Source organism: Micromys minutus (genome assembly GCF_963924665.1).
Source record: "Micromys minutus genome assembly, chromosome: 24".
Taxonomy (NCBI): Eukaryota; Metazoa; Chordata; class Mammalia; order Rodentia; family Muridae; genus Micromys; species Micromys minutus.
In genome coordinates this window covers 33,255,763-33,269,520 of record NC_137959.1, presented here as the reverse complement: position 1 = coordinate 33,269,520, position 13,758 = coordinate 33,255,763, and the positions used below count along the sequence as shown (strand labels likewise).

General features: G+C 45.1%; 1 protein-coding gene across 1 annotated transcript in view; it reads right to left on the bottom strand.

The window, feature by feature from the left end:
- HYDIN (HYDIN axonemal central pair apparatus protein) overlaps positions 1 to 13,758 on the bottom strand; it is a gene marked incomplete at both ends in the record, with an annotated part of 333,158 nt that overhangs the window by 96,839 nt on the left and 222,561 nt on the right. The window contains 10 exon segments of the mRNA XM_080936961.1: positions 1,778 to 1,951; positions 2,940 to 3,113; positions 5,103 to 5,271; positions 6,908 to 7,147; positions 9,193 to 9,342; positions 9,627 to 9,818; positions 10,018 to 10,145; positions 10,235 to 10,371; positions 10,737 to 10,870; positions 13,425 to 13,552. Of these exon segments, the coding sequence (XP_080793087.1) occupies positions 1,778 to 1,951; positions 2,940 to 3,113; positions 5,103 to 5,271; positions 6,908 to 7,147; positions 9,193 to 9,342; positions 9,627 to 9,818; positions 10,018 to 10,145; positions 10,235 to 10,371; positions 10,737 to 10,870; positions 13,425 to 13,552 (1,626 nt within the window).

Here is a 13,758-nt window from a genome sequence, read left to right as displayed (position 1 = left end):
CTTCTGGAAACCTGTCCCCAGGTTGGTTCTGATCGGTAAATAAAGATGCCAACAGCCAATAGCCTGGGAGGACAGACAGAGGTGGGAATTTAGGATTTCTCAGGCTTGGGACTGGGAAGAGAGGAAGAAGGAGAGACACTATGCCTGAGAAGAGAGCAGGACAGAGAGGCAGAGCTGCTATGTAAAGGGGCCAGGAGAGCACAGTCCAGAGGGCTGCTCAATTGAGTCAAGAGGGGCCAGGATGGAACATAAAAATTAGTAACTCAGAATATCAGTGGGAGGTAGATTCTAACAATGTGGAGGGTAGGCAGGTGCTCAGCTACTGTGCTGCTTAAGGCATATTAAAATATAAAGGCTGTGTGTGTCTTTCATTCGGGAACCTAGACCATTGAGGTGGGTAGAATACCCTGCGACAACAATTTATTAAATAGTTGTTATTACAATACTCTTCAGAAGTAGAGACAGAAGGATCTTGGCTACAGAGTGAGTATGAGGCCAGCCTCAACAAGAGTCTAAGAATAAAGAAAGAAAGAAAAGGAGGGAGGAAGAAACTAAAGAAAAAAGGGTTAGAAGGAGGAAAGAAGAATGAGAGGGAAGGAATGGGTTCCATGGGATGCTGAATTATAAACCCTAAAGATGCAGATGCTCCTGTCCTCGGGGCCTTCAGACAAGTTCCTTTATGTGCAAAGAATAATGCTCGGTTATGTGCAAAGAGTGATCATTTTGTAGGTCCAATCAGCTTACAGATTCTACCATTGAACATAACCCTGGATTGTCTGAGTGGCCTGAACCTCATCACAGGGGTCCCCAGAAGAGAAAAGCAGGAGGGTTAGAGTCAGAGGCAGTGGTGTGATAGCAAGATGCTGGAAGAGACTGAGCCAGCAGCTTTGAAGATGCAGGATGCTATCCCCAGCCAGAAATGTGGGCAGTGTTTACTAAAGCTAGAAAAGACAAGGAAACAGGCTATTCAGTAGTGTCCCCCAAAGGTTGCACAGCTCTGCTGGCCCACTGGAGATTTAGGTTTCTCCAGGACTGCTGAGAGGGCAGATCTGCCTCTTCAGGCCAATAAGACTGTGGCTGTTACCGAGGCAATAGATACAAATTACAAACCGTAAGCTTTCTCCCCATGGAAGATGGCAGGTCATGAATAACTTTTCTAAAGTAACATGTGCTTGTGTGTGGCACCTGCGGGGGTGTTTGCGGAGGCCAGAGTTTGAAGTCAGGATATCTTTGGCTCCTGTCTTCTCCTTCTCACTCTTGAGCCAGACTCTTACAGAACACTAACCCACCATTTATTTTATCTAGACTGGCGGAGTCAAGCCTCTGAGATGAGCTCTGCCAGGCACAAACCACGGCTCCTGGCTCTCCCGGGGGCTCTGGGGGTTTGTCCCATGATGACTTTAACTACTGAATCATCTCCCAGGCCCTGTCTTTGTTTTCACTGTAATACACTCATATCACACTGTCTTTTCTAATTGTAGTAATGTAGACACAAAACTGTAGATCTCTTCTCTAGTCTTTTTTTTCTTTTCTTTATTTCTTCCTTCCTTCCTTCCTTCCTTCCTTCCTTCCTTTCTTTCTTTCTTTCTTTTTTTTTTTTTTTTTTTTTTTTTTTTTGGAGACAGGCTCTCCCACATGCCTATGAGTTTTGTTGTTACGCTGTCCCTTAGGTGAAACTCTTACAATCTGCCCTGATCCCAACAGATCTTGCTGCGGTTCTATATGGAGGAGTCGTGGCATCTCTGGTCACAGTCTTCCCCCCAGGGTTGACACATACCTGACAAGGGCGTCCCGTGGACGATAATGGCGATACCCTTCCGGTTCTTGGCCAGGCGGCCTTCTGCAGAAATGTCGATGCCCAGGTGTCGTGCGATTGCCTTGCTCACTGGGTTGCTCTCCACCTCTCCAACCTCCTCCACGGAGTGGCTGTCTGTGCTCTGCATCTTGTCGGCTGTAGAGCCAAACCACATGTGAGCATGCGCACAGGCGCACATCCCGGGATTTACATAGAGACATAGGTGCCGATAGAGACGGGAATGATTTTTTTTTCCTTTAAAATACTCTCGCTTTTAAAATGCCCACTGCTGCAGCTGTACCTGCCCCTGGTGCACAAGAATGCTTCATTTGGCTAATACTTTGTGTTTATATTTTAAAGTTAAAAAAATATTCATTGACTTAAATTCCACTTGGAGGAATTTCTCTTGTTGAAACATAGGAAGGAAGGATGGCCACGTGAAGGAGTCTGGAATTGGCTGGAGGGGAAGAGCCAAGACTGCAATGGGGAGAAAGTGCCACAAAAGGTCCAGGATGCTCGGTGGCAAGTGAGCTGAGCCAGGTTGGGCACCAGGGATTCTGCCTTTGTCCCAGGTTTATCACTGTGTCCCCAGCTTTAGCTCAGATGTCAGAGAAAATAAAGGTCAGAAAAAAAAGGATCCTAGATGCTGGGAGATGAAGTGGTGGGGGTGGGGTGGGGTTCTTAATGGTTTGATTGGAGGGATGTCTCAAAGGATGTTCTCCATGCCCTCAGCGTGGTTTGTTTTTGTTTTTGTTTGTTTTGTTTTGTTTTAGACAGTTTGGCTATACTCTTAGCATTAAGGCATAAGGTCTTCCTTAGCCACCTTAAAATGCAAGTGACTGTGGCAAGGAGAACACATCCCATACTGAGCTGCCTCTGCAGGCTTCCATGTTCACAGCACAGTGTGAATAGATGGGTCAGGTCTTCATCAGTGGGGATATGTAGGTGGGAGGCCACTGCTAGAAACCCAGAGTACCCTTTTATACGGAAAAAGATGCTTAGCTCTTTCTTTAGCAGACCTTTCATTTTTGCTTAGCTGGAGCTATCCCCGCCCCCAGCAGTGTCCCCGCCCCCAGCAATGTCTCCATCCCAGCAGTGTCTCCGCCCACTATCAGTACCCCGCCCCCCAGCAGTGCTCAGTTACTTTGAAACGTTAGTTTTTCCAGGCTTTCTTCATAGTCGTCCTCATCTGGGTAGTTTTTGGCATCAGCCAGAAGATGCCGCTCTTCCAGGTTGGATGTGACAGAGATCCCTCTGCTAAGTGATGTCCTCTTTGTGCTGGCGGTTCCTTGGTCAGACGTGTTCATTTCTTCCTCTTCTGCAGGGGAGGGGGGCAGAGGATGAAAACACACGGGAAGAGAGTTGGAAGGGGATCAAGAGGTTGGGGAAAGAGATTCAAGGAAAAAAAACGGAAATGGTGAGGAGGGGAGAAGGGTGGAGTATGGGAAGGCAGGAGTTGGGGTAAAGGTCATCAGAATAAGTTGTACGAAAATTTCAAAGAATTAATACAAACACATTATTTAATCATAATAAAAAAGAATGGCTGTGCTGATAATCATCCTGTACCTATCAATCCTGGAAATCAAGACCATGCATAAGCCTGCTCCAATGCGTCTTCTATTCGCAGTGTTTCTGCATTTAATCGTGTTTAGATATCAAGAGTATTCATTTGCTCAGGAAACTTGGAGAATTCCAGAGATTCCCAGAATATAAAGTTTAAATCGTCAAAAAGTTACAAGGATTGAACAGACACACGGGGAATGGAATTGAGGCTGGCTTCGTGATCGCTGAGGCAGGAGAATTGCTGCTGTGCACATTTTTCACTCTCGGGCTTGCAGAATGACGTGGAGATCTTTCTGTACATGACATCCTGTAGCTCACTTCCACCCTTGCTGCCTCACCAACATGTCCAGTGTCGCTGTTGAGTGTGCCTGACCCCTGTCAGGCCAGCACCCACCTTACATCTCGTGCTTCCTCAACATCTCAGTGGGCACAGCAGCTGTGACAATGGGTGATGCCCTCTAACCTAAGGAACCCCTCGGTATCGGTTAGAACTGAGATGTGACTAGAGGTAGCCATCCTCCCTGGATCATAGAGAAGGAAGAGTCCACAGCATAAAAGCGGTGTGAGCCAATGTCAACAGAGCTATTGATGAGCATTTGGCCTGGATTGCCCCTGGACCTATCAGCTTGGATCCAGACTGGGACAGATGAAAAAAAAATAAACTCATAATTCTGGTATGTACAAACTTCGAGGGCAACAAGGCTCTTCACTGCCTTTACAAGGCCCTTTACACATGGCAGGCTCAAAGTCTCCAGAGGCCACTAGACCTGAATCGACCTGTTTCTGACCGTCTTCTTGACTGAGAGCTCTCCAAAAGGAGGAGCCTTATGCTGATTGCCTTCTTACCAGCCCTTCTTTAGCTCACCACTTGGTGCATGGTGGGTCATTTTATGCCTTCACGTCTCCCTACATTCATGTACGAAAGTCTTAACCCCTCAATGTCTCAGAAGGTCAGTTTGTTTGAAAATATGTTCTTTAAATAGGTAACCAGGGTTTCCAGGCCATCATATAGGTATGCCTTGATTTTGTGTGACTGGTGTCAGCATAAGAGGAGGTTAGGGCAGAGATGCACAGTGGGAAAACACAGGAGGAAGAGAACTATCTATAAGAAGATGGGTGTCAGAAGGGACCAACTCCAGTGATGTCTTAATCATATCTAGCATCTAAGACTGTGAGAGCCATTTGCTCTGTGGCATTTGCAAAAACAACTACAGCAAGTTACTGGTGCTGAACAAGTGACCAGAGCACTTACCAGAGAAGAAGCCTTTCCTACAAGCCAAGTGAATATCCTCTCTGTCTACTCCTTCCTTGAGAGACCACAAGGCCGGAGGAGAGGATTCCATATGGCCCATTAGCTCACCCCTTGAATGCCACACGTTGTAGAGCATGTCATGTACTGGCTGCTGTCCCATGTACTAGGTTTACAAGTAAGGGCCATGTGAGGATTGTGTGTGTGCATGTGCACCTGAGGAGGTCAGAGGATGACCTTGAGTATGTGGTCTTTACCCTCCACCCTTTGTTAAAGTCTCAGTAATTATTGAACTTAGTAAGAGAGCAGACTGAGCCCAGCCTCTGCATTCTTAACACAAAGACCACAGGACCCATTTAATAATGGTCCTAAATAGGATTCAGCAGGCACCGGGTACCTGGCAGGTACTCAAGAATGGGCTGGTCCCTGGGCAGGGGTATTTCAAAGAATAGAACAATGGCTCAGAGCTTGCTCAGTTTTGTGTTGGGTTCCTACCATTCTCCTGTGCCAGGTTCTCTAAGTACTTGGCCTTCATGTGCTCCTCTTTTGATTTCTTCATCTCCTTAAAGTAATCGTAGACTTCCTGTGGCAGCTTCTCCCCCGGGTTCCGGGGAGGCAGCAGCAGGGTGTTGAAGGAGTCATAGCCTTTCAGCTGTCGCAGCATCTGCTCAGGGGGAGAAAGAGAACTACTGTCGGCCTCAATGGAGGCTTCCTCTTCCTTGCTGGCCTCACTAAAATCCAGAGGCTGAGATTTGGAGAGATGCTTTGTGAGTGTCACATGGTGGGGCCCTTTGGAAAGGTCTAAATATAGAGCCAAATCCTGAACTTATGGGGATTCAAACCTTTATTTTGTTTCATATCCACCCAGGCATTTCACGTGTGGAGACAATTTTCTTCTTTCTTTGAAAGTAGAACAATACATTGTTCTAATAATAAATATACTGAATTCCATTATCAATACTCAATGTTTCATTCTTAAATGCACACTTACAAATCAACTAATGATAGGGGTATGTTCTGAAATGTGAGATAGTTTTATTAGGTGATTTTGTCATTGTTCTAAACCTGAGGTGGCTATAATGTCAGTGGGCAAGCTAATCTTATGGGGTGATGTTATGCATGCAGGGTATTGTTAGTTAAAGAGTAAAGGGATTGTAAGTTACAGTGACAATATATATGAAAATGTCATAATGAAATTCATTATCCTGTGTACTAGCTATAACAACAACAACAACAACAATACAATAATCAGTAATGTATCTTTAAATGGAAAGGAAACAGTAAAAAAGAAGCCTTGGGATAGCAAAAGAAAATAACGAATATTGGAAAGAGTGAAAGGATACATGATTTTCCTTCTCTGTTTTTTTTAACAAAACCATATACAGTTATAATGTTATAAGGAAAGATTTAAGAAAGTTACATTAAAATGAGGAGCTTGATCCCCAATTATCATAAGAAGTTACACAGACATAATGTAATGTATGTAGCAATAGCTAAAGAAGCTGCATAAAGAGATATACTAAAAATGCCCCAGATAAATTGAGATGAAATGACAGACAACAGAAAGGACTAATAAGAAGGCAACACAAAGTATACAGAGGACAAAAAGCAAAACCAACAATATAAATTGGCAGAAGTAATCCTCAGTATAACAATCATTACATTAAATGTAAACGGTCTACATATTTAAAGTAAGGGAAGAGATTGTCATAGTTCATGCATTTAAAAATTATTTGTGTGTGTGTGTGTGTGTGTGTTGTGTGTGTGTGTCCTAGCAGAGTATAGGTTGATTTTTCACCATCTCTCTCAATCACTCTCTATGTGTTTGTTTGTTTGTTTTTGTTGTTGTTGCTTTGTTTTGTTTGACTCAGGGTCTTTCACTAAATTTGAAGCTTACTGATTCAGCTAGCCTGGCTGATTCTAAAGAATCTTCAAGGAATCTCACCTGTTTCTTTCCTCCCAGTGCTAGTCTTACAACTGAGCATCACTGTGACTGAATGTTGGGGGCTGAATGCAGGTCATCATGCTTTAAGGGAATGAACTTTACTGACTAAGTCATCTCCCTAACCCGCATTTCTTAAGTGCCCCAGTTATAGGAAGTCTAAATGAAAGTAAGTTTAGATTAGTAAGCTCTCATGTGGAGAGAAGCAGGCGAAGAAAGTCTACAGAAAAGAGATTGATAAATTGACAAGGAAAGAGGAGGGGGAAAAGCCAGAAGGAAGTTAGTGTAGACAGAAGAATACATGTCAGGGATGGGGCCTGCCATGTCAGGAAGGGTGTTTGGTTTTGTCTCTGCTCACCTTCTCTTCTAGGAGATATTGCTGGTCAAATTCTAGGGAGTACAACTCAATGGGGAAGTTGCAGGGGTTCCTCACAATCACCTCTGCCTCATCTCCTGATGCAAAAGGCAGGAGGGGCCCCAGTTCTAGAACTGATGGGCTGAACTCCAGACGTGGCTCCAGACCTTGACCTTGTGCCAGAAGCATAAGCTTCTGAGTGCTCTGGCCAATCTGGAACAGCAGAGATTGGCTGTAGAATTTCTAGAGAACATGGGGGAAAAAAAGACACAGTGTAAAACTAAGAATGACCAAAGAGACAAAACTTCTTGTCTCCATTTGAAAGGAGACACATTTTGTATGGCTCTGTGAAAGAGCAATCTCTGTGGTGGAGTATGCTGTGCATATCACATGCTAGGCACTGTGCTGGGGCTCAGCCAAATGTAGAAGGCAAACATTCCATTCCCTTGTTTCTTAGTGATATCTCCCTCATTTAAAAGTGATAAAATTTCAAAACCAGACTGAGAATAGTTCAATTCCCAGCACTACAAATAAAAATAAAATAAAACAATGCCCAAACCTGAGCTAAAACCTTGCTAGTGTTAAGACACATTTTAAGAAAAGATTACTTATTTTATGTATCTTTTTATGTATTTTATGTATCGGCCTGTGTGTAGACCTACATGCCACAAGAGGGCATTAGATCCCAGTCTAGACGTTTGTGAGCCACTATGTGGCTGTCAGGAATTCAACCCAGGGCCTCTGGAAGAGCAGCTAGTGCTCTTAACCACAGAATCATCTCTCCGGCCCCTTAAGACTCTCTTAAGAACAGCAAGCATGTTACTGATTGTCTTCTGAAGTCATACCTGCTAGTGCGCACACTTGTTATCCAGCAGAGGCAGAAGGATCACAGCAAGTCTTAGGCTAGCCTGGTTTGCTTAGCAAGTTCCAAGCCAGCCAGAGAGATAGAGTGAAACCCAACATAAATCTCAAGAAGGGGAAGGGAGAGGAAGAGGAGGGAGGGGGGGACCGAGGAGGAAAGAAGTGGGACAGAAAGAGAAGCTTCAGCACCGGCAACATTATTGGTAGACGTTGGTAGGTAGGAACACAGGCTTCATTTTAGAATGAAATATGAAGTTATTTACTTTTTTTACATTTCTGCTACAGATTCTAAAGCTATTACCAGAAAAGCTGGAGTTGACCATATATTGTATAAAATTTACATAGTTTTTTCTTTATCCAATAGAATATATGAGTCATGGGGGCATGCATATAATACTGCTACTTGGGAGGCAGAGGATGGAGGGTTCAAGGTCATCCTGAGTGCTACTTGTTGAGTTCCAGGCCATTCTGGAGTACACAAAAACCTGTCTTTGAAAACAATCAAAAGGAAAATATCACTCAGATGTCTTAGGCTTTGAATAAACGTCATGGTGGGGGGCTTCTTGGGGTCCTTTCTGGTTCTAGGATTTGGTATGCCTTAGGAGTGACTTTGTGCAGATGACATTTGTGAGGCACAGGGAGGCTTTCTGCCAGGAAGTGCTGGCCACCGTGCGTCGTGCTGACTTATGTTTTCTGTGCAACCCATGTTAATAGTCACAGAGTCACCGATGGTGCACAGAGCAGTGTGCTGCGCGTTCCATTTGGTGTTATTAATCTTTCAAATGACCCAGAAGAGCCATGACTGCAGCTTAGTACTAGCTTCTGAAATCTCAGCTGCTTTTAAATTCTGACTTGCAAGAAGGTAAGCGCAGCGGATGCAGACTCTGTTACCTGATGCCCTAAGCAGTCTCGGTGAGGTCTCCTCTAATGAAACCCATTAATATTTCTGCTGTTGCAATGCTTGGAAACCGAGTAGGATAAAGAAAGGCAAAACAGTGGTGCCAGTTCAAATGAGATTTTTTTCTATTGAGTGAGTTTTAATATGAGACTTATGAAATTTCAACCCTGTACTTTTTGGAGCTTTATTGGGTTTTGGAATTGCAATAAGGGAGTTTTGATATGGGAATATTATTGCTTCCTTATATTACCTATGAACAAGCTGTGGCTTAGTCAGACAAGTGATTTGTTCAAAGATACACAGCCTGTAAATACAGAAGCAGTATGTCATTAATACTGCACCACTGAGGAAGTTGATACGTCACTCAAGCCTGCTGAGCTCAGCCCACTGGGCCACACAGCAAGGAGGTAAAGTTGAAGGACTTGCCATATGCAGAATGGGAGGTCTGACTCTCAGGCAAGCCTGGGCTTAGACCTCAGAGAGACCCAGAAGAAAGATCTACAGAGCCTCGTTTTTCTTTTGAGCTCACCTCTTCTTTGGGCATGAATTTCACTTGCACATTGGCCCTCTCACCAGGATCCAAGACTCCGGAAGTGGGTTGGATCTCAAAGATCCGAGACTTGGGAATCATCTCAGCTCTCAGCTTCCGCCTTAAATACTTTGGCATGTGTTTATCCAGCTGGGTGATGAATGTTAGACAGTCAGATAATATGTGTGGAAAGCAGATCCATTCTGTTCCCTGAGCGCTTTCCAGGCAACAGGGAATGTGCACTGGAGGCAAATGGGGAGTAAGACATTCTACCCAATGGCAAGGCCTGGTATAGCCCTGAGTGCCAGGCTTAGGGTCTGGGCAATGGTTAACATGGAGAGCCTTTCAACGGGAAGTTAAAATGATAGGAGGAAAGGCCTAGGGTCCCAACTCTGGTTAAAGTATACATGGGGAGAAAGGGGAAAACAATTCACCTTGTTAATAGCCTTTGGGGTGTGGACAAACCATTCACAAGGGACGTGGAGATGGTTGGAAAGCTGAATGGTTTCTACCATGCACTGTCCACACTGAATTGTAGCAAACTCTATTTTGTTGCATGACAGGGTCATACTTGGGATGGTCACAGTGGCTTGGAGGCAGAGGTGAATGGTTGGCCCTCCAAACACCTGGAATAGACAAAAAGTTACAGTTCCCTTGTGGCTTGGAGTTAGGGAAAAATCACAACAAAACTGTCTCATGATGGAGATGTAGCTCAGTGATAGAGGTCTTGCCTATGAGGCTCAGAGCCTGGCTTTTGACCCCCCAGTACTGCATCACCTTGGGGTTCTCAATAGGCCCGGTGGGAAATCTGGATGGCCACTGTACCTTGATGGGGAGGATGACTTCTTTGTTCCCCACAGGAAGATTAGCCCCTTGTGGGTCACATCTCACTTCAAATGTTTCTGTCTCACAGTAAGGTAGATTCTTTACACGGTCTAGCTCAGTGCTGAAGCCTAGACAAAGACAAAGGAAAACAATGTTTTTCATGAGAAAGGAAAATAGCACCCCAGAAGGATGGGGCATGCAGGTGGGCTTCTGGTACCTGTTTCATGAAGGACATGCTTTTCTGCATGGAAAGACACGGGGAAGTGGCTGGTGTTGGTGATCTTGATGATGTGGGTTCGGACGTCACCAAGTACAATAAAGCCAAAGTCCAGGATGTACTCTGGCAGCTGGACTCTGAAACAGCCAAAGGGAGAGTGTATTCTCTGTCCTGTGTGCAACTTTGTTTTTGTGGTGGGGAACAGCTGAGGACCACTAGATTCCATGCATCCTTCACAAGTCTACATGTGTTTTGGTCATTTTCTAGCCAAATGTTCGGTATGGGGCCCCAATGAGCTGAGATGGGGCCTAGCTACTGGATGTGATATTCTCGGTTTAAGGGCCAGAATTGCCTTATTGGTTTAATGTTAGGGGATGACAGCTAACGTGAGGTGCGTGGCTTTCAGTCACAGGTGATCAACCAGTATCCCAGAAATACAAAGAGCCATTTGCTTCAACATACTTCAGAAAAAAAGGCAACACAAATGCAAGAGGGACCTCACTTGGCTAGCTTGCGGCAACTCCGATGGCTGAAGTAGGTGTCCTCTGTGGTACTGGAAGAGATGCCTCTCTGGTGTTCCAGGGCATAGTCTTGGACTATAAGTCGCTCTACTTCCATCTGGAGATGAGCACTTATCTGAAGTGAGAGGGAGAGCAGTTCAGAAGACTGCTCTTTAATATGTATTCTCTTTGATTGTTGTTAGTAAGTTTTTTTCCCCACAAAGGGTTACACCGATTCTTTATGCTGTCTAAGTTTTAAATGTGTGCTAAGTAAAGGTTAACGGTGAATAAGCTCTCATATACTTATACATGAGGAAGTTTTTTTTTTCTTTTTAAAAAAGTTTTTAGGTTTCTGGTCTACACCTGGGCCCAGAGGTAGAGCTGTCCCACTGCCATTGGGACACAAAGCCTGCCCACAGAGAGCTGATCACCCAGGAGCACTCTCATCCCCAAGCCCATAGGCTCATAGGCCCACAGGAAGAACAAGCTCCAGTCAGAGACAGCGAGATCAACTAACATCACAGATAACAAGATGGTGAGAGGCAAGCACAAGAACCTAAGCAACAGAAACAATGACTTTATGAAATTTTTAGGGAAATGGATGGAACTAGAAGCTATCATCCTGAGTGAGGTAACCCAATCACAAAAGAACACACATGGTATGCACTCACTGATAAAGGTATACTAGCCCAAAAGCTCAGAATACCCAAGAAACAATTCACAGATTTTTATGAATCTCATAAAGAAAAAAGACCAAAATGTGGATGCTTCAGTCCTTTTTATAAGGGAGAACAAAATACTTCCAGGAGGAAATACAGGGACAAATAATGGAGCAGGGACTGAAGCAAAGATCATCCAGAGACTGCCTCACCTGGAGACCCATCCCTTATGCAGCCACCAAACCCAGTCACTATTGCTGATGCCAAGATGTGTTTACTGGCAGGAGCCTGATATGGATGCCTCCTCAGAGGCTCTGCCAGAGCCATAATGATACAGATGAGGATGTTTGCAGCTAACTATCAGACTGAGCATGGGGACCCCAATGGAGTAGCTAGAGGAAGGACTGAAGGAGTTGAAAGGGTCTGCAACCCCATGGGAAGAACAACAATATCAACCAACCATTTCCCCCAGAGCTCCCAGGGACTAAAACACCAACCAATGAGCACACATGGAGAGACCCATGGTAGCAGAGGACAGCATTGTCTGGCATCAGTGGGAGGAGAGGCCTTTGGTTCAGTGAAGGCTCCTTTTTCCAGTGTAGGGGAACGCCAAGGTGATGAGGTGGGAATGGGTGATTGTAGATGGGAACATCTTCATGGAAGCAAGGGGGAAGGGGATGGGGGAGGGAAGGGGATAACATTTGAAATGAAAATACATAGAATACATAATAAAATGATAAAATTTCAGATTTGTTTATTGAGCATAAGTGATTCTGAGCACTGGGCTGCAGGTGGTGCAGCAATTACTTCCTTCCCCCGCAAAGGCTAAGGAGACATCTTGGAAGAGCGGGTGGAAGGGAGGTGAGATGGGGGGGGTGTCGTGAGGAAGCGCTTTCTGGACACAGCATGGACGCTACACACGTAAACTCACAAGTTCTGTGGTTACCTGCACAACTAGATCAAGCCAGTTAAAAATCCCAGCAGTGAATGGAGAGGCACTCCCGATGCCCCGCCCCTCACCGAGCAGTCAACGGCAGTTGTTGGCTGCCAGTGGAGAGAGACTTTTCCTGAGAAGAGGTGGATGTTGGTGGGTTGCTCATGCCCCAGTAGATGACATCATACATATAAACATATCAGCCACTATAACTGGACTTGATTGGTTAAAAAAAAAAAAAACCAAAAAACCAAAAAAAAAGAGGTCATGAAGTTGAGGGGCAGATGGGAGGGAAATGGGGGACCTAGAAGGAGTGGGGCAATTCAGTGGTGACTAAGAGACATTGTAAATAAATGTGTATGAAATTTCCAAAAACAACAACAGCAACAAATTTTATGCTTAGTAATGGCCCAAATTGATTTACCTACCGTCCCTCCCTTTCCCACAAAACTTGCTTATCCTCCAGAGTTTCCTCTCTCAGTACACCCTTCTTTATGATACACGCAAGTGAAATGTTGTCCCTATCTCGTTCCATATCTAAGCATCTTGACCATTCCAAGTCTGTATTCCTTGTCCCCACTCAGCCCTCTCTTCTGGGGGCATCGCAACCACCACCATCTTTCGCCTAGAATCATCCCAAGAGCTTTAAACCTTGAGTCTGTATCTCTTCATATCTGCTCTGGTTCCATTAAGCCCTGCCCCACTCATAGCTCCACAAGAAGCTACAGGGATCTTTCTGAGATGCAGACTCAATTATGACGTAGCGCTGCTTCCAGTAAGAACATTTTAGTGCCTTCCTCTTGTCCTTAGTAAAAGTCCCAAACTCCTTATGGGTTCTCCAGATAGCTGCTCACCTCTTTGCACTCATCTTGCCTTTCTTTCTAAGTCCCTCTACTGCCCTGGCTGTATCTTTATGCGCTGTTTCTGGGATACCCCATATCATCGCCCTGCCCCGCCCCGCTCAGCCCCGCTCAGCCCCGCCCTATCCTCCCTCCAAGCCCCGCCCCGCCCTACTCTCCCGCCATGCCCCGCCCCACCATGCCTTGAACCTGTTCTCTTCCTCACATAAATTCTGTGCAAGGTGGAGCTACTCTCACCTCTGCATTCTCCTCCTCAGGGAGTTCCTCAGTAATCACATCATAGGGACTGACAGTCTCATATTTACTGTACTCTTTCTCTATGTTTTTCTTTGCTTGTTCTAAGAAGTGTTCATACTTTTCATTGCCTGTGGAGGGTAGAGGGGAAAGACACAGTTTGGTTAGACACAGAGAAGTGCTCAGCCTCAAACCTAGACTCTCAGCTCCGGTGGGAATTGGACAGGGGGGATGAGGAGGAAAGTGAACATTTTTTGACACTCCACCTACTGTATTTTCTCTACTTCAGAGGGACAGGTAATTTGTGAGTGAGTTGAATTTATACCTGAGACCTCAC